The sequence below is a fragment of the Alnus glutinosa genome, chromosome 12 (genome assembly GCF_958979055.1).
Source record: "Alnus glutinosa chromosome 12, dhAlnGlut1.1, whole genome shotgun sequence".
Classification (NCBI taxonomy): domain Eukaryota; kingdom Viridiplantae; phylum Streptophyta; class Magnoliopsida; order Fagales; family Betulaceae; genus Alnus; species Alnus glutinosa.
This window is the reverse complement of record NC_084897.1, coordinates 5,681,046-5,700,241: the sequence shown is the minus strand read 5'-3', so window position 1 is coordinate 5,700,241 and position 19,196 is coordinate 5,681,046. Positions and strand designations below refer to the sequence as shown.

The following is a 19,196-nucleotide window of genomic DNA, read 5'->3' as shown; positions in this document are numbered from 1 at the left end:
TCTTTCTATTTTTCAATGGGTTTTAACAAAGCAAAGTGAAAGCATGAAGCATCTCTTTTGTGACCCCATTTTAAAGGGGGACCGAAAAGGAGTGCTAGAAAAATGAAGAAAGCAAGGTCTTTGGTTGAAGATTGAAGAAGATGAAGAGGTGAAGATTGAAGAAGGTTGAAATGTTGGATGGTGAATCGATGATGAAGAACAAAGAAGCGGCGTTGATTGCTGAAGAGTGAAGGACTGAAGGGTAGGGGTGTGCATTGTTAGTCTGTGTAGCGTGTGTGTGCGACGCAGTGAGGGCAAAAAAAAAGTGAAGGGCGCTAGGGCTGAATGCTAATTAGGTTTTCTTCTCTTTTTTTTTTTTTTTTTCCCCTTCCGTGCTGGGCGGGGACCCCGTTTTTTTAAAACACTAAACCCACCCCTCCCCGCATGGATTTCTTAAATTAAGATCCTAACCCGTAAAAAAAACCGAAAACCCGGTCATCTGCGGGGCGGGGATTGCGAGTTTTTCACACCCCTACCCAACATGACCCGTTTAATAAACAAATCAAACAGGTATTGTCGTGTCAACTCGTTATTTATGTGAATCGTGTTAGAATCAAATGGTCTGACCCTTTTAGTTAAATGGATCATGTTAGAATTGGCCCTTAACGGGTTGACCCGAACCTAACACGTGAACCCATTTTACTAGCCCTATATATATATATATATATATATATATATATATATAAACTGAATTAAAGAAATCATCTCCAACCAAATTTAGAGAGTTTAAAGTCTAATTTAAGAATATCCTCCGCAAATTACTCCAAAATAAAGTTAACGGCATTGTGGAATTTGGGAAGGCAAAACGACGACGGTTCCTTGTTTGGAAATAGAAGCAACACGAAGGGTTAAAATGCAGACCGACTCGGAGTATTCTTGTTTTCCGAACCAATAAACCTTACCCTTTCTCTGAACCTGAGCTTCACCTCTGGCTCCAAAGCTCGGGTTATCCTCCGGAGACCGCTAACTCCGAAGAATTTCACCGACAGGTTACCCCTTCTTTCTTTATCTTATTCTTTGCTATTTCGGAAATTAAGGGTTTTAGCTAATGATATTCTGCCAGCGAATTGTTTGGTGCTGAGAAAATGAAGATAAAGATGAACGCTGCTATATGGCTTCGTTGGATTGGGTTCTCCATTTCTTGTCTTTTCACTGTGATGTTACTTCATCGAGGGTGGGGGATGTTGGTTCCTAACCAAATTGATTTTGGTTGAGCTCTTGTGTTTATTGTGTGGTTCGCTTTGATTCCATTGCTTGGGTTCATAAATCGACAATTAAGGAAGCATGAATCCTTATTACAACTTGATTAGGTTAGGCTGTGGCAAAAACTAGAAGTGGAACTGGCTCAGAAGCTCAGGCAGATTGATTTCATGCTTTGACGACTCTTAGAATTGGTCCGTGTAATAGATAATGGTTTTGAGCTCTTAGAATTAGCAGTTTTTAGGCATTCTATACACAACTTCTCTGCTACCATTTTTACCATCATACTGCAAGATTCTATTTCCTTTCAAAAAACAAAAAGAAAAAAAAAAAAGAAGAAAAAAGTAAGGAGTTAGTTTTCGTATCTGTTCTTTTTTGTTTCTGTGGTTTTATCTGATCCTAGTAATTACCACTATCACTTTGTTATAACTTATTTTGTACATGAAGAGCAAAAGTTTTAAACTTTGATTATAAATTGTCTCTGTGCAGATTCACTGGTATTACAAACTTTTGAAATATGACGATCAGAAGCTATGCTGGCATTACAAAACCTGGATTTTTGCTTGTACATTCAGAGTTACCTGCCCTTTCTCTCCTCAAACCCAAGTTAACTTCTTTATCAACTCTTAAGGTACCAGGTAACCACGAGAGAAGAATAGGGTTGATTACAAGATTTCAGTACTCTGTTGCTGATAGAACATTTGCATCTAGTTCTGTGGATTCATCAGTGTCCAAGCCAGGTGCCACCCATTTGGGTCGGAAACAAGGAGGTTCCTCATCCCTGTATAGTCGTCCTAGTTTATCGGAAATGAAAAATGAGAGAATTGCAAATCGTGCCAGGGTTTACGAGTTCTTGCGAGGAATTGGTATTGTTCCTGATGAGCTTGACGGGTTGGAGCTTCCTGTGACAGCTGAGGTTATGAGGGAACGTGTTGATTTTCTTCACAAATTAGGGCTTACAGTTGAAGACATTAACAACTATCCTCTTGTTCTTGGCTGCAGTGTAAAGAAAAATATGGTTCCTGTTCTTGATTATCTTGGAAAATTGGGTGTTAGGAAATCCACTTTTACTGAGTTCTTGAGAAGATACCCACAAGTTCTCCATGCTAGTGTTGTTGTTGACCTTGCTCCAGTGGTCGCATATCTTCAAGGGATGGATATCAAGCCAAATGATATTCCTCGAGTTCTTGAGAGATATCCAGAAGTATTGGGATTCAAGCTTGAGGGGACCATGAGCACATCGGTGGCCTATCTGGTTGGAATTGGGGTTGCAAGAAGAGAAATTGGTGGGGTTTTAACTAGATACCCTGATATTTTAGGCATGCGAGTAGGCAGGGTGATCAAACCTTTCGTGGAGTATCTGGAAAGCTTGGGCATACCAAGATTAGCTGTGGCTAGACTGATAGAGAAGCAGCCCCATATCCTAGGGTTTGGGTTGGAGGAGAGGGTAAAACCAAATGTCAACTCCCTTTTAGAGTTTAATGTTAGAGAAACATTACTTCCTTCTGTAGTAGCACAGTATCCTGAGATTATAGGACTTGACTTGAAGCCGAAGCTTGTCAGTCAACAGAGTTTGCTAAATTCGATTATTGATGTTGGTCCTGAGGATTTCGGCAGAGTTGTTGAGAAGATGCCACAAGTTGTTAGTCTCAGTAGTACACCTGCGAGAAGGCATGTGGATTTTCTAAAGAATTGTGGATTCTCCTTGCAACAAATGAGAAAGATGGTGGTGGACTGTCCCCAACTGCTTGCTTTGAATCTCAACATCATGAAACTTAACTTTGATTACTTTCAAATGGAGATGAAAAGGCCTTTGGATGACTTGGTTATGTTCCCTGCATTCTTTACTTATGGTCTGGAGTCCACCATAAAACCGAGACACAGGATGGTTGCAAAGAAGGGGTTAAAATGTTCTCTTGCATGGCTTCTTAATTGCTCTGATGAGAAGTTTGAGGAACGGATGAGCTACGACACTATTGACATGGAGGAGATGGAAACAGAACCATCATTTGACATGAATACACTAATGGAACCAAGGAGTGATGAGTCAACTTCTGATTACGATGAGGACAGTGACGATGACTATGTGTAGAATCAGGTTTCAGCTTCAGCCAATGGTGTGATGTGGAAAATCTTGTTTTCACAAACTGGATCTTTGTGCTGACCGTTTAAATGCAATCTTGAAATGGTAAACTTCTTTACTATAAGTATTTCTATTTTTTTTAATTTATTGTTTCGAGTGTTTACATATAATGGATAAGAGTCCGGTGCTTACATTTTCTTTTTAGGTTCCTTCTTAAGGCTATTGTCAAGTCTAAATGTCATCAGAAACCGTTCATGTAGAGCACCTGGGAAAGCATAATTGATATAGTAAACTTTCAATATCCAAGAACTGAAGATATGGGCTGCGTTGCTCTACATCAAATTTAGGGATACTCAAAAAGAAAGCAAGCTAATTAAGGTTAGGTTTGCAGATTAAGTGACAGAGTAGGAGGACAGATAGGGAGTGGACAGTCCAGAGTTAAGAAGATATGAAAACACAATCAGTTGGTTCTTCAAAGGGAAAATTAATATATGGCAAAGGCTTTATCTTGGTCAAAACATGTCCTTCCTTTTTTTGGGGAGAGAGGGCAATATATAATTTAGAAGTTGAATAAAGATTTAATGAGGCTACAATGAGTTTGAAAGGATCTCCATTAGCCAATTATAGCAGTCTTTCTTTCCTTTTCAGTTCTTAGCAACTTGCTTCTCTCTCTCTCTCTCTCTCTCTCTCTCACATACACACACACACACACACAAGATTGTGTACTGACCAGATTTATTCTTGCTTTTCAGCCAGATGCAGACGGAGCCTTGCTGCTTATGATGGCATTTGGGGTTTTGTTTGGAAAGCTGAAGGATCCTGATGGGTGGATACCGTAATACAATGAATGCTACATCTGTTGTCTTCGTGCTTTTCTTTACTAGTATGATGTGTATCCCCCTTTAGAACGAAGGTCCTTTTAGAGGTTAGCTACTATGTTGTACATATAGAGAAACATCTTGCAACTTCTGATCCCTTGTTTCTGTTAGAATTTCTGTGTCAGTTCTGAATTTCAATGAATCTAATGCTTTCAGAAATTAATTGAAAGAACTGTTGTTTTATTTTAGGGTTAAATACCCTAGAGGTACCTGAGTTTTACGTGATTTTAAATTTAGTACTTCAGTATTGTTTTGTATCATAGGTGGTACCTGAATTAAGGGTAAAAACCCATTTGATACCTCTGTTAGATTTTCCGTCCGAATTTTAACGGCTCGCCACGTGTTAACCGCTGAGGTTGACACGTGGCACTACATAAAAAAAAATTAAAAATTAAAAATTGAAATCTTTAGAAAATTATTAAAAATAATAAAATTTTAAAAAAGAAAATTAAAAAAAGAAAAAAGAAGAGGGGTGGCTGAGCCACCCCCCTTGGCCACCATGGGGGTGGCCGGCCACCCCCATTTTGGCCAAGGAGGTGGCCCAGCCACCCCCTTGGCCGGTCTGGGGTGGCCGAACCACCCCATAGGTGGTTCGGCCACCCCACAGTTGAAAAAAAAAAAAAAAAAATTTTTTTTTGAAGGGTTTTGGCCTAGGGGGTGGCCGAACCACCCCCTAGGGCCAAAACCCTTCAAAAAAATTTTGAGGGTTTGCCCTTGGGGGTGGCCGAACCACCCTCTAGGGCCACGGGGGTGGTTCGGCCACCCCCATACAGGCCGGACTGGGGTGGCCGAACCACCCCCGTGGCCCATGGGGGTGGTTCGGCCACCCCAAGGGCAAACCCTCAATTTCTTTTTGGATGGGTTTTGGCCCTTGGGGGTGGCCGAACCACCCCCTAGGGCCACCCCAGGCCGGCCTGTATGGGGGTGGCCGAACCACCCCCGTGGCCCTAGAGGGTGGTTCGGCCACCCCCAAGGGCAAACCCTCAATTTTTTTTTGATGTGTTTTGGCCCTAGGGGGTGGTTCGGCCACCCCCTAGGGCCAAAACCCTTCAAAATTTTTTTTTTTTTTTTTTTTTTTTTTCAACTGTGGGGTGGCCGAACCACCCCATAGGGGGTGGTTCAGCCACCCCAGACTGGCCAGACCGGCCAAGGGGGTGGCTCAGCCACCCCTCTTCTTTTTTCTTTTTTTAATTTTCTTTTTTAAAATTTTATTATTTTTAATCATTTTCTAAAGATTTCAATTTTTAATTTTTAATTTTTCTTTTATGTAGTGCCACGTGTCAACCTCAGCGATTGACACGTGGCGAGCCGTTAAAATTCGGACGGAAAATCTAACAGAGGTACCAAATGGGTTTTTACCCTTAATTCAGGTACCACCTATAATACAAAACAAAACTGAGGTACTAAATTTAAAATCACGTAAAACTCAGGTACCTCTAGGGTATTTAACCCTTTATTTTATTTTTTGAACTCTTTGTACCTGCGATGCCTACGTGCTTGTTTGCATTTTGCTGATAAAGCTACGATTATTACTACCAAGTTACTGTAATAACCACAAACAACACAGCCAGTGCAAGATCAGAATGGAGTAGGATTCTCTCCATTTCAATTAATTAATTTATGGTCCATATTAGAGTTAATAGCATCTAAAGGTGTACTAGTGCTACATCATTTAATTTTTTTTTAAATAACATGGTACCATAGGTAATATATACATCGTTAAATGCTATGAAATCTAATTTGGATCATAAAATAATTCATTTCCATTTCATTTGTAATGAAAGGATCTTGTTCGGGTTAGAATAGCCGCAACTACCGTGGTCAACACTTAACAATACCAGAAAGCCATTTATTTATCTTCTACATCTTCCATCTTTGTTTCGTCTCTGCTCTTACAAATATCCCAACTGCTACCACGACTTTGGTCCAGGGGTGCCATCCCTCCCGAGTAATGCTTGTTGTACACAAAGTGTGTTAAGCATTCTTTTTTTACAAAGGAGTTGTGTGCAAAATGTGTACAACAACCATTACTCCACCCCTCCCCCTCTTCTGCCAGAAATCCAAACACTGCCAAGGAATTGCTCATTCTTCGAGCAGTCTTACTATACGTTGCCACCCCTGCCTCTATATGATAGATACTGTTTTTGCCAGCATTATCAACATGATTTCTGTTCCTCTTTTTTTAAAACAATCTCTCTCTCTCTCTCTCTCTCTAAGTACTGTCAAAGAAATTACAAAGGATAATAGCAAATACAAGAAATAGAAAAATCAAAACAAGCTTAATAACTGAAAAACACAGTCTACATAGACAACAGACACCTTCAGGAATTAAAAAGAAACCAGAAATGTGAAAGTAACTTGCGAATGCAGTCAATGAAAGTTGCGGCACACTATGATGGGTAACCATTGGGAGTAAGATAATCCATAACGACTCAGATCTAGACCAGTTTTCAAGGAAACCAAGTAGGATAAGAAAGAGTCTAAAGCCCAATCGGTTTGGGTTTAAGCCGAAAGCAACAACACATAGTAAACGACAACACAAAATAGAAAAACAGAATAATAAGTAGCAAAACAACTCCAAGCCCAGAAAACAGCAACACCAGAAGTGGAGGAGGCAGGGACGTGGAGGCGCGTGAGATCTAGCAAGTTGAGCGAGAGGCGGGGAGGCCGGAGACAACGGTGGAGAGGCACATTGGTTGGCAGGGCTGCCGGAGGGAGGCAATTTGAGCATGAAAGAAGCCAAAACTAAGACCCATGACAGATCCAAACGAGGAGGCGTCCCAGCGGCTCGAGGAAAGCGATAGGGCGTCGTGAATGGGCTGAGTTTGGGATTTTTGGAAGAGATTAGAGAAGGCCTCATAAGAGGTTGAGAAAGCTAGAGAAAAGAACTAGCCAAAGAGAGGGAAAGCATGATGAGAAAAGGAAGAGGAGTAAGAGAGGGGAGGAGTTCTTCCCTCCTGCTGAAGCTTTTTGACGGAGAGAGAAAAGTTTAAAACCCTGAGAGAGCTGTTTTGAAACCTACAACTTACGATTATCCAATTCAGTCTTGCTTTCTCAATATTATTTATTCATTAATATTATTCTCCCTGTTAGTAGTATTAGCATTAGTATAATGAATATCAGGCAGCTGCAACAGCATTGCTTTGTTACAGCATACACACTTGCGAAGAAAAAAAAAAACAGTAGTTCAGGACTCACCATATACATATATTTTGGATTAATTCCTCCAAAATAAGCTTTGAACCCTATACATGTATCCATCCCAAGACAACACATCCCAAACACGAACAGAAACAGAGGAGAACAAGAAAAGCATGACAATATTTTCTGTCGGTATATTCATTACATAATTAGAAGGAAAGGAAGGTGTCTCTGTTTTGCCTCGGTGGGGGCAAGCCCTATGGCCTGCTGATGGCCTGCTGATTCACAAAATCATCTTCATCTTGGTAGTAAGTTGAGCAACAATGGGGTTTTAGAAATTTCTTGTCAGACATGCATCGCGAGTTATAAATTTGAGAATCATATGTAGGTGGTGAGATTTTATCAATCCAATTGAAGACAGCCATCAAATTGAATTCCTAATCTGTTCTCTGTAGCCACCCAAACTAAAGAAAAAGAAAATATTTCAGTAGAGAAAAACACAAACTATCTTAAGGGAATGCCAAATTCAACATCTCTGAAGAAATAAAGCTTACCTTCCATGCATACATTCCAAAGAAGGCTATAGTATCTGCAGACCAGACAACTGCAAAGGACTTCCAGAAGAATGGGATTATAACATTGATTAATGGGACGAGGAGAAAGAGATAGTTGAGAGCTTCTTTCTCATTCTTCGAGCAGTCTCGGGCCCGGAGTGAAGGAATTGCTGCAAATGATATGGTAGAATTCAATTTTACACAAACTGAAATAATTGTCTAGTGTAAGCCAGAGGTGAATTTATTCAAATCTTCAAACATTTCAAGATATGACAAACATAACTATAATTTTTGCTAGGCGGTTAAATCACTACTTATTTCTCCCCTCACTTGTGGGATCAAACAACACAACACATGAACTATTTTAACTGAAAATGGGAAATAAACTGTTGGGGTTAAAGTTCGAATTCAAGACCTCAGCTATGATATTATGTTAAATCATCATTCATCCAAAAAGCTTAAACCCATAGAAAATGGTTGATTTAATCATTTAGTTAATTTTCTAATACTACGTTTACTAACTTGGTTACTTTGTATCCTAAAAAAGAATTGAGCAAGGTGATTTTATTAACAATTGGTTCTTAAGAGTCCGTTTGACACAGCAATTTTACAAACTAAAAGTACGATTTTAAACATCACAGAAAATATATTGTTTGAAAGTGCGATTTCAAAATATTGCGATTTGAAAACGCCAAAAAAAAAAATCTTTCCAAATCGCAGGCAAAATTTAAAGGCTAAACTATGATTTTAAAGGTCAAACTGCAATTTTACTAAATGCTTAACTTTGTTTTAAAAAATGCAATTTTTAAATCAGAAATCCAAACGGACCTAAATGCTGCTTCATCAAACCTAATTTTATATAGAATCTTAAACATGTAAACACTAAAGAGAAACCAAACGTGTTTTATGGAACACATTGTGAAATCGAATTTGAACGTTTTGTTAATATGTTAAACAAAAATGTGAGATTGAAATTTGTGGGGGCATACTTACTGAACATCCAAATGGACCACATTCCCATTAATCGCCATATGTCCGGTTCGTTTGATGGGAATATGAGATTAAACGACAGAGCTCCACCCAACAACATTGAAGCATAGCCTTGAACCTCAAAAACTGTATACAGGGCACTTCCAGGCACAGCAGGATTTTTGGAAGCCGTGGAAGCCCTTGGAGCAAAGGTTGCAGCAGTCTTCTGAACGACCTGTCGTGGAAATGTAAAACAAGTAATTAGAATAATGATTTAATGGTAAAACAAGTAATATTTCAAGAATTCAAACATACAAATGAAACCTGGACCAACCTTTTTGAGGTCTTTGTCAAGCTCAGCAGGAGCAGTGGATGGAGTGCTGGAGGCCTTGAATGCTTCAGTGGATTCTGCTTGTACTCTTTCTTCCTCTGCCGTCTGTGTATCTATTTCACTGGGAGTAGTCGCGTGTATTTTGAAGCTTTTGGCGCGTGAGTGAGCATGGGGAAAGCTGTTTCTGAGGATTTTTGGAGCGGTAAAACGGAACCTTGAAATCTGGGTGTTGCAGAGAGACGTCGGGATCAGCGTGTTCATCTTGTTAACGACGCTCTTCTCAATTACTTCTTCTTGGGTTTTTGAGGAGAGAGAGAGAGAGAGAGAGAGAGAGATAAGAGGAACGTATGGCAGTTGAGGAAGGCAACAAAACGGCAGCGTTCTGCCAACTTCAAATTTCTCTAAATTTGTATAACAGAGTTAATTGTTCGTTTGGTTGAAAAATTACGAGTATCGAAAAAATTTGTTTTTTTTAATTATGTTTGGATGGTATGAAAAACTTGAGATAAAATTAAAAGAAGTTGGATAAAATTTTAATAGAATTTGAATTCTAAAAAACCATATTTGAAAAATGAATTTCACCCAAACATGTTAGATTTCCGCCCTCTTAAGCTCTCTAAAAACATTAACCGTAACAATTAGGAGTAAAAAGACGGTTACGATTAGTTATTATTTGTTAAAATCACTAACCGTAACCGCTTAAAGAGGTTAGTGAAATTTAATAATCGTCTTTGTGATCGCCTTAGACGGTTAGCGGTTATTTAACCTATAACTACACCGCTAACTACTTTTACTAGATTGAGCCTATTTTAAGTGTTAGGCCAGTTTTTTGGCTTTTTTTTAAAAAAAATTTAAAAAAGATCAAGAATATTTTGTTCAGTAAGTTGCAGTTATCTGAGACCCTATCTTAAATGACACTATTTTGGCGTTAAACATCAAAATGAAGTCGTTTTATGTGTTAATATATATAAATTACCATTATTATTGTAATTATTTTAATACTTAAATTTCATAATTAAATATAGCCACATAAACAATAAGAAATTTAAATGAATGGATTGAAATTGTCATTAATTTGAATTCTTCATTAAAACTGCAAGCTAAATAATGCTCGGACCAATTGATTGTTCAGAAAAGAAAAACAAAAAGGCCTTTTAGTCTTTTACCTTACTCCACACGGATCACACACCACCATGAGACCAATCACATTGGACCAATCCAACGGACGTTATATTTATTTGACCATCATACCCTCCCACCGAAAGTGCAATTCTTTCTCCAATGGGAAAGTCAAGTATTCCCATTGGCCCAAAGGCCCCAAACGTAACCTTATTTTTCCCAAAGCCTTTTACGCCATTTTTGCCCGTCTCTGACTCTCTGTAACCCGCGTCCAAGCTTGATATCATATTATCCTATCTGCGACTTTCAGTTTGGACTAGTAGTTACAGACATTGATTTCCTTAATTAGAGATTAACTATTTAACGTCCGTTTGATACAATTATTGATTTTTAACGTAATTTTGGATAACCCTGCCAACTAAATTCTGTTCATTTCATTGTTTGATGTCGTTCCTGAAACAGAGAAGTGAATCGACATCTGTGGTTTCAAATTGGTAATTTTTGGGAAAATTTGGAGTTTTCCGGAAATGGGTTTTCGACTTTTTCGTTCATATTGAAAACCCATAAACGGAATTGTCAATTTCGATGAAAAGGTGATGACATTGAAGTGATCATATTGGCAGAAAGAGGCTCGTATGGCGAACTTTCTTGGTGGGTTTGTATTGCCTCTGCTGCTCCTAACAGGTATGCTTTGCAATCGTTCTTGTAGGATATATATATATTTTAATTTACTTTTGTTTATTCGTATTATTGTTGTATTATTTTATTTTTAGTTTTATTATGATTACTATTTTTTGCTTTTTAGCTGCTTAATTGTGATAGGAAGATCATTTGGAGCTAGGGAGCTGCATGGTCCTATTACTACTTTGTTCTTGAATTGAACTAGATGATATAATTGAATTGCAATGCAAAATATTTAAGTATATAACAGTAATTAGATTGTAACCTTTGGTACTTATTTGTTGTGTTTTCTACAGCAGTTTGAATGATCCCCTTTTGATTTTTCCATGGCAGTTTAAATGAAATATATCTGTGCCATATTTGTATCAAATATAAGTTGCCATTATCTCTTACCATTTTTGAAATTTATATATGGAACTAGTTTGCATTGTCATCTCATAGTCTTAGAGCGAAGAACAATATTGCCTTCTTTAGCAGAAGGTGCTGTAGACAGAAAGCTTGCACGTACAGACACACATTTGTATAAATTAGTAAATTTCTTACTTAGCTTCATCAGCGAGTTGCTTTTGTCATAATTTCAGTGCTTTTTCAGTGAATAGAACACGTACATATGGTTGCTTCACCTGAAGTAATGTATTGATTTGACACATTTTCCCCCTTTTTTATTGCAGCTGCTGTAATCAACTGGAGTCTGATCTCTCTACTTGATTTGATAGCTTTCCTTCTTGTTCAATTTAATGCATCAAAAATAGGTAATGCCATGTGCAATTTGATAGCTTTATGCAGTTTAGCTGGCGGAGTTCTATACTATTATTGTTATTGCATAGTTTTAATGCCATGTGCAATTATGCTTGTATGATGTTTATCATTTGGATTCTTTTTCTCGGTCGGGTGTTGAGGGTGGGTTTGGAGGAGCTTTTGTCAGCAAGGAACTGGAATGATCAGGAAAGATATAATAGAGGTTACATTTCTGGAGAAGGAATATAAGGAAATATGCAATGGATACAAGAGAGTGGCATTTCCATAAAATATCTTTGCTAGTTGTGCTTTTATTTGTACCAAGTCATTGATTAGTTTCCTCTTAAACATGCTATAGCTATTTGATTTCTTGCATTATTGGTTGAAAAACAAGAGAGTCCCCTGATGAAGCAATCTTTATTCAATTGCTTAGCTTTGGCTCCGCAATGCTGGTCTCTGTTACATTGAATGCTATAATTCAGTGCATTATGCTATTATTATTGTTCTTCTAATGCCACTAATACATTTTTTGGTAGGGTTTCGTTTCCGAAGGCGGTTTTTGTTACTATGGCCTATTATCATCTTTTCCTTGCTTGTCATTCTTTCTCAAGTAACGTTTCTTGTTGTATGGGCTGTTGAGGGAAATAAATGGAGTATAGCTGAAGCTTGGTGGGCAAAACTGATTGGATTCATGATGTAAGAATTGATCTTTTTTATTTTAAAATTTTTTATTTCTTAATTTCTTCTTTAAAACTGATAGTTTGCCCTTTGTTGTATGCTTATGCAGAGTTCATACCTGGAAATCTCCCTCTGTAGTTTATTTCTTGATTGTACAACTACTAGCGGTTTCTGTTGCTTTAGTTGATATATACGGAAATAGATTTGGTTCGGTTCCATGGCAGGCTTCTTGTTGGGGGAATTTCTGTTCAGTTGTTGAACATTTAGGTTTGTAAGTAGTTCATTACCGCCCTATATTTTGTACAGGTTGCTTGTTCTTCAATTTTGTTTTTAATCCTCTATCAATCCTTTTGCATTTTGATTGCAAATTTGTGGTGTCTGATTTCTGAAAAAGAAATGTATTTTTGTAAGTTGAACATGATTTGCACACTGATAAAGTCCATTGAGCTTTACTATTCCACAAAAGGTACCTTAAGTGAAAAGGTTTGCTCAAGGCTTATAAAGCCCACAACCCAGGCATACATTGACAATATAGGACTTTTAACACGCCCCCTCACATGTGACACTATTGTTCAAACACTTGTATAATGGGAGGGAAAACCCAACATTGTCCAAGGCCTTGAAGCTCTGATACCATGATAAAGTCCATTAAGCCTTACTCTTCCACAAAAGGCACCTTAATGGAAGATATTTGCTCAAGGCTTATAAAGCCCACAACCCAGGCATACCTTGGTAATGTGAGACTTTTAACACACACAAGAGCAATTAGTTTTGCTTTCTCGTTTAAATCATTTTGGGTGATTGAAGTGGTGGTGGAAATGGATTTTCTTCTCTCTTTTTTGAGAAGACAAAATGAAAATATTTTAACTGCTATGTTACTAGCCATGCTTGATGTCATAAGATATTCAACAGTCAAGAAATATGGCCATAAAATGTGTGCAGCTGACGCGGGGAATATCTGATTGTGAATTAGTGGCATGACAAGTAAGATTCGGTATTAAAATGAAACCACCTGTGTACTATGGGTTGCGCCCCTTTGCGCCTTTTCAATATATTTTACTTATAAAAAAAAAAATGAAACCAGCTGTGAGTAGCTGGAGGCACCTTGAAGTGGAGAAGTTTGGGAAGACATAAGCTGTGGGGGTTTGGTCATGTGTGCTATCACTAGTGAATGCCTTGAAGGATGAAGTTGCACGTGTTGTTGCAAGGGACAAACTTTAAGAAAGTGGGTGATATTGTAGGAGAACACATGATGGCCTGTAATTTATTGGACATTATGGCCTTGAAGTGGACTTAATTGGACAAAAATAGTTTGTACACTAGGTGGAAGGTTCCACAATTCTAATTATGCATGAGATTTAAAAAGTAAAGGATAGGAGAGAGATGGTGTGAACACAAACAATATTGCGTAGGGTCATTTAATTCTAGTTGTTCAGGATTTCTTCAATTAAAAATGATGGGCATGCTTCAAGGCCAAAGGAAAAGGTAAACTTTTACTTATCCTTTTCCCCTTTGACTACCTTATCATATGGGGTTGGCTGTGTCTTGAAGAATCTTGCTTCCTCTCCTATTTGATTTGGCAGATATCTCTTGGGATGAACCTCCAAGGGTTGCTTGAGGAGTCTGTTGGCTAAATTGATTATTTGACATCATTCCTTTTTATCTGGTGGTATTCAATTCTTGTTTCTCTTTCATAGTTTCTATTGGTACAGTTTTCGGTACGGTGTGAATTGCATGTTCTTTGATGTTCTTCACGCTCCCATGATCACTGCAAAACAACTAAAACTAAGAGACTCTTCCGGCGGTCTCGCTCCGATGCCTAAATTAGCTTATGAGAGAAAAGTATGCTCTATGCATAAAATATTAAGTTTGTCGTTTATACCTGAGGTAGCAAAGAGGTTGAGTCAAATTTGAATTAGATTGACTACTCCCACTTAAACTAGGAATGCCTAGAGTTTGATTTGGTCTGAGAGTTCTATCCCCATTCAACTGGGAGTTGGACTGTTGACCAGATTCTTCAAGGAATACTTATTGGAGCCGGATTGGAACTACTACCCCAATTCGACTTGAAGTAGGATTATTCCCAACGGTTTCAATTTCCAGATCTTGGACCTGGTGTTTTTAGAGGACACTGGAAAGTGGAAAGTTTATCATAGTGATTAGTTTTTGTTGGAAGACAAAGAGTCATCTTGATAATGAGTAATCTTTTGAGTCTTTCAGTATATTATCTACTTGTGTTTTACATGTTGGCTTTGATGACTCTAAGGACTATGAAACTGTGAAGACGTTTCCTTGGGGAATATATTGGGCGCGGGGGGGGTGTAGACATCTGTAAATCCAAATGTAAACGAGGGTTCCCCCACTATAATTATGAGTTTAGACTTGACATGTGGGGATTTACAGAATCTTTTTGTCTATTTTGGTGGTGGTATCTGGAAATTCTAATGAAATCTTGACACTTATTTGCTTGAATCAGTTGCATGGACAGGACAAGCCATGCAGCAGGCTTATGAACTGAATCCCAGAATTTCTAGAACACTCCTTTGCCTTTAGGATTTGTGTTTAAAATATTTTTCATCACTTCTTTGTGAAAGTGTCATATATTTAAAAGAGTTTAAAGGTATTAAGAAGGCAGAAATTGTGTGGATTTGGACAGAGAAATCTTGGATATATTCTTGAATTTCTTTCCTCTCTTTTTATTAGGGAGTTTTTTTAACCACTCTTTCAGTTCACTTTTGTAGTTGTATTCAATAGGGGATTTGCATTTAAAGATCAAGCCACTTATATTTAGAAACTTAGATATGGAAATATAAAATAACCTTACCTTTTGTATATTTATATGCCCTATCTGTATTATTGATTTGAGTTGCATTCCCAACAAATAGGAGAACTTTTGACCATGCGCCGAGATAAAAGCAGTAGGGTTCTATTCTGTGGAGGGCTGTTTCTTTGGCTGCTTGATTGATATCATATTTACAAAATATGGGATTGGCAATATGAATGCTAGCATCAGTGAAATTTTAGTCGCTCATGAATTGATTTTGAATCTAATATCTGTAATATGAGCTTGGCTTGATCCATGTTGTGCCTTTTCCTTTTCTAGGCACTACTGATGTTGCAAAGTGTTAAAAGAAAATGCATAATGGTTCATAATCGGTTGCTTCATGTGTGTGCGTATTCCATATTTATTTATGTATATGATCATTGCCTTCTAAATTGAATGACATTGTATTGTCTTGATTTTCCTCTTTTGTATGAGTAAAATAAATTTCAAATTTTTATTTAAGAATTAATTTAGAATTCTTTTTTGTTTTGGAATAAGCTAGGTTCTCGTCTTAGGGTTGCTTCCTGTTTGCTGTTGCCTGCCATTCAGCTGGTCGTGGGAATTAGTCATCCCTCATGGGTTTCTCTACCTTTTTTTATTGGAAGCTGTGTTGGTCTTGTGGATTGGTCTTTAACGAGCAATTTTCTAGGGCTTTTCAGGTTCTTTCCTTATGAATCTTTAATGTTTACTGGCCAATAGTGTTACTCTCTCTCTCTCTCTCTCTCTCTCAGTTGCTTGTCCCTTTTGTGGCTTATATTTGTACATATGGTCTTGAAGGTGGTGGAGGCCTCTTCAGCTCTATGCAGGCTTCAACATTGTTCTGCTTTATGTGTATCAGCTCCCTGTAGAGTTCCCAAATACATTTCAATGGATAGCTGATTTCATTGGTCTGTTTAAAGTATCTGCAAATTCTGAGTGGCCTGAAATTTGTTCTTGCTTTTCTCTTATACTTTTCTATATCATGGTATGCATCTGTTTTCCAACTCTTTGCTATTCAACTCCGTTAAAATTAGCAGCAGAATACTCATAGTAGCATTTATTAATTTCGACTTCTCTGCAATTTAGGTTTTGCAGGTTCATTATGTTTTACTCTCTCCTATGTATTGCCTTAAAATCTTTCTGGATGTAGATTTTCACCAGATACATATTTTGTAAAACAGATCAGATCTTCGTCCATATTGTTGATACATGGGTTTCATTTTTATTTCCTCTTGTACATAGAGTCTTCAAGTACTATTTTGGCGTCAACTGGGATTTGGTGTTGCCCTGAGATTTTAAATTGTTTGATCTAGATTCAGCTTAACATTTTGAGATCCTCTGTAATTCTTTTGGATACATGAATTAATAGTTTATAGATATCTAAAAGATATCAAGAGTGATGACCACTTCAGCAAAGCGTATATGATGTGGACCATCTTTCTCTATTAGGGAAGATTGGTTACTTTTTTAGTAAATTTTCAGTTATAGTTTGGATTGTGTCATGTAAGGTCTTGTTGGTCTTTTCTTTTGTTCTTGCAAAGCTGGATTTTTTAGTTGCAAAGCTTTTGACAGTTTAGGTCATGGTAGTTTATCTAAAGCAGTTCTCTCTCTCAATATATATAAAGGTCCTACCGTAATACAAGGATACCAAAGAGCATTTTGATGAATCCTGATGGTTGCAATGAATTAAAGTGGAAGTTTTTAACTAAAGCAACTTGTATTATAAAATTGGTTGGAAGAGCATTTCTTTGGCGTTTTAAGTACCTTAGTAAGATTTCTTGAAGAACATTTATTTGGCTTTAGAAATATGCAAGCAAGCTTTTGTGGTCAACCATGGAATTATCTGCTCTGGTTTAACTAAGAGGCATAGTTGCTTGCTGGCTTGCAGCCTCTCCTCCACAATTGATTATTTACATACTAAATTCAAAAAATATCAACGTTCTGCCCCATTGGTAAAAAAATGGGTTTCATATTGATGAGCAAAACAAGTGATCAATATTTTTCTCAACAGCCTTTATGTCATCAAGGATCCCCATAATCTATCAAGAAAACGCAAGTCTTTATGAGCAAGAATTTTTAGTATAAGCTCTCGTTCTACTAGAAATTTCTAGATGATATCTACTAGTATGATAAATCATCCAAGTGGACCATTATTGGATCTTCAAGGTGGCTCCTATACCTCCTACTTCTTTGACTGAATGCCAATTGATAGTATAATGGGTGGCATTTTACTAGACTACTATGCTTTACAGGGGTTGATGGATATCAGTCAGATTATTGATATGCATATGTATTTGAATGCCCAATGAGTGACACTTGAGTTGGTGTTTGGTAAGTGACACTTGAGTTGCAAGACTTGTGGAAACCATGTTCACTGAGAATAGAAGCAATTGAAGGATTTCAAGTATCTTACTGTTCAAAAGGAGGTGACTAATACTTGGCAATGGGGTAGGGTGATGTGAATAGCTCCCTGCATGGCATTTCAGATAATTAGTTTTCAAATCATTTGTTCTTATCTGACTAGGTCAAGTATGATCATTCTTCTTTGCCTATTATTGCACAATACATGGGAGCTTTTCTAGATCTTAGTTGATATTTTATGACCAAGCATGAGCTTATGAAGCTTTAGTTGACGGTTTAGTCATAATTTGGGATGTTGCCAAAAAATTCCAGTCTTCTTAAATCAGGTCCTAAATTGGGAGTTTACGGGTTCTGTAGGGTCTCATCTATAGGTTCACTAAACATACTTGAGTTGTTTAGCCCAGACAGCTCCTCGAACTGGTCAAGACCCTGAGAATTTTACTTGAGTTATTTAGTTTGGTGGTTTTGCTAAAAGGTACTGTATCTTCAGGTGCAAGAGATGCTGCTTGTAGGATTGCTTTACAGAACTAATCTCCAAGTTATCATTTGGGAACCTATATCTGCTAGTTATGAAGTCTCTATGTTTGATTCTTTTGAGGCCTGAACAAGGAGGCTGTACCCATTGGCATGTTGGGGTGTACTTTACAAATACTTGAAGTCAAGATGTGATTCTTTATGGTCAGCTCTGTTATTGAAAGTAAAATGGACAATGACGGTAATGGGATAGAGAGAGTTGAACTTTGACTCGAGTAGACCAGTGTATCATATCAGATTTTAAGCCAAATCATTGTACATGAGCCAGCATATATCCATATATGCTTTTGTGGGGAATGTGCTTAGGTGGTCTTTTTAAATGTGTGGAATAAAAGGAGAGCTGTCACTTAGATCCGTGAGGTGCCCTCATAGTAAGGTATCTATTCAGAAGATGGATGGCAAATTTGTTAGGAGCGAAGTATCCAAGAGAACCTTTAAACTATAGAAAACGAAGAACAAAATTTCAAAAACTCAGAAAAATTAAAAAGAAGCAAACTATTCCATGCCACTTTCTATGTATAAAGGGATTGTAATATCATTTTCTTTATCTCTAACAATCCATTATCATGATCTTCGAAGCTCCTTGCTTCCCGTTCTCTCCAAAAACACCACATTAAACACAAAGGAGCCAACCTTCATATTTTCAAAGCATTAAGGTTTTCCAATTGCCCCCTCCAACTTACCAACAACTCACTCACCTTTTGAGGCATAACCCAAGCAACACCAAACAACTGAAAAAGCGTACCCACAATTCTGTTGCAACCTCACAATGAAGGAGAAGATGATTAATAGACTCCCCACATTTCTTACACATACATCGTCACTTCATCACAATAACATTCCTCTTTGTAAATTATCCATAGTTAAGATTTTCCTAAAGCTATTTTCCACACAAAGAATGCCACTATCGAGGGATCTTTAACTTTTCAAATACTCTTCCAAGAAAAAAAGGACCTTGTCGGAGTAGATAATACCTAATAGTAAGACTTAACTTCAAATAATTTCCTTTTAGAAGGAATCTAACAAATTTTATCCTCTCCTCCATGCCTTTCTCTTTGAGAATACAGCAACTCAAAGAAACTAGAGA

The 19,196-nt window shown here is 37.6% G+C and overlaps 3 protein-coding genes across 4 annotated transcripts in view; 2 read left to right on the top strand and 1 right to left on the bottom strand.

The window, feature by feature from the left end:
* Nucleotides 1–868: 868 nt before the first annotated feature.
* On the top strand, nucleotides 869–4,372 carry LOC133852040 (transcription termination factor MTERF4, chloroplastic). 2 transcript variants are annotated; one of them, XM_062288708.1, is made up of 3 exons: nucleotides 869–1,028; nucleotides 1,729–3,427; nucleotides 4,075–4,372. In XM_062288708.1, the coding sequence occupies exon 2, from the start codon at nucleotides 1,757–1,759 to the stop codon at nucleotides 3,329–3,331; it is 1,575 nt and encodes a 524-aa protein (XP_062144692.1). In that variant the 5' UTR covers nucleotides 869–1,028; nucleotides 1,729–1,756; the 3' UTR covers nucleotides 3,332–3,427; nucleotides 4,075–4,372. The 2 variants fall into 2 exon arrangements, with proteins under 2 accessions (XP_062144692.1, XP_062144693.1); XM_062288709.1 differs by lacking the exon at nucleotides 869–1,028 and adding an exon at nucleotides 1,076–1,433.
* Nucleotides 4,373–7,370: 2,998 nt separating this feature from the next.
* On the bottom strand, nucleotides 7,371–9,513 carry LOC133851725 (protein RESISTANCE TO PHYTOPHTHORA 1, chloroplastic). Its single transcript, XM_062288278.1, has 4 exons — nucleotides 9,199–9,513; nucleotides 8,889–9,099; nucleotides 7,896–8,065; nucleotides 7,371–7,805 (listed from the first exon to the last, which is right to left on the bottom strand). Exons 1-4 carry the CDS (start codon nucleotides 9,454–9,456, stop codon nucleotides 7,779–7,781), a joined length of 666 nt encoding a protein of 221 aa, XP_062144262.1. The 5' UTR covers nucleotides 9,457–9,513; the 3' UTR covers nucleotides 7,371–7,778.
* Nucleotides 9,514–10,530: 1,017 nt separating this feature from the next.
* LOC133851537 (piezo-type mechanosensitive ion channel homolog) overlaps nucleotides 10,531–19,196 on the top strand; it is a 30,137-nt gene continuing 21,471 nt past the window's right edge. The window contains exons 1-6 of the mRNA XM_062287977.1: nucleotides 10,531–10,998; nucleotides 11,667–11,747; nucleotides 12,270–12,429; nucleotides 12,521–12,678; nucleotides 15,738–15,894; nucleotides 16,013–16,199. Coding sequence (XP_062143961.1) covers nucleotides 10,950–10,998; nucleotides 11,667–11,747; nucleotides 12,270–12,429; nucleotides 12,521–12,678; nucleotides 15,738–15,894; nucleotides 16,013–16,199 — 792 coding nt within the window. The 5' untranslated portion in view covers nucleotides 10,531–10,949. The remainder of the gene's footprint in view (nucleotides 10,999–11,666; nucleotides 11,748–12,269; nucleotides 12,430–12,520; nucleotides 12,679–15,737; nucleotides 15,895–16,012; nucleotides 16,200–19,196) is intronic.

What these genes read in the sequence shown, in the direction of transcription:
- LOC133852040 (XM_062288708.1), top strand. Translation starts at nt 1,757, where the DNA reads ATGACGATCAGAAGCTATGCTGGCATTACAAAACCTGGATTTTTGCTT.
- LOC133851725 (XM_062288278.1), bottom strand. Translation starts at nt 9,456, where the DNA reads ATGAACACGCTGATCCCGACGTCTCTCTGCAACACCCAGATTTCAAGG. An exon ending in TTGACAAAGACCTCAAAAAG is followed by an intron (nt 9,100 to 9,198) that starts GTTGGTCCAGGT and finishes TTTCCACGACAG; the next exon opens with GTCGTTCAGAAGACTGCTGC. An exon ending in GTGGTCCATTTGGATGTTCA is followed by an intron (nt 8,066 to 8,888) that starts GTAAGTATGCCC and finishes TATCATTTGCAG; the next exon opens with CAATTCCTTCACTCCGGGCC.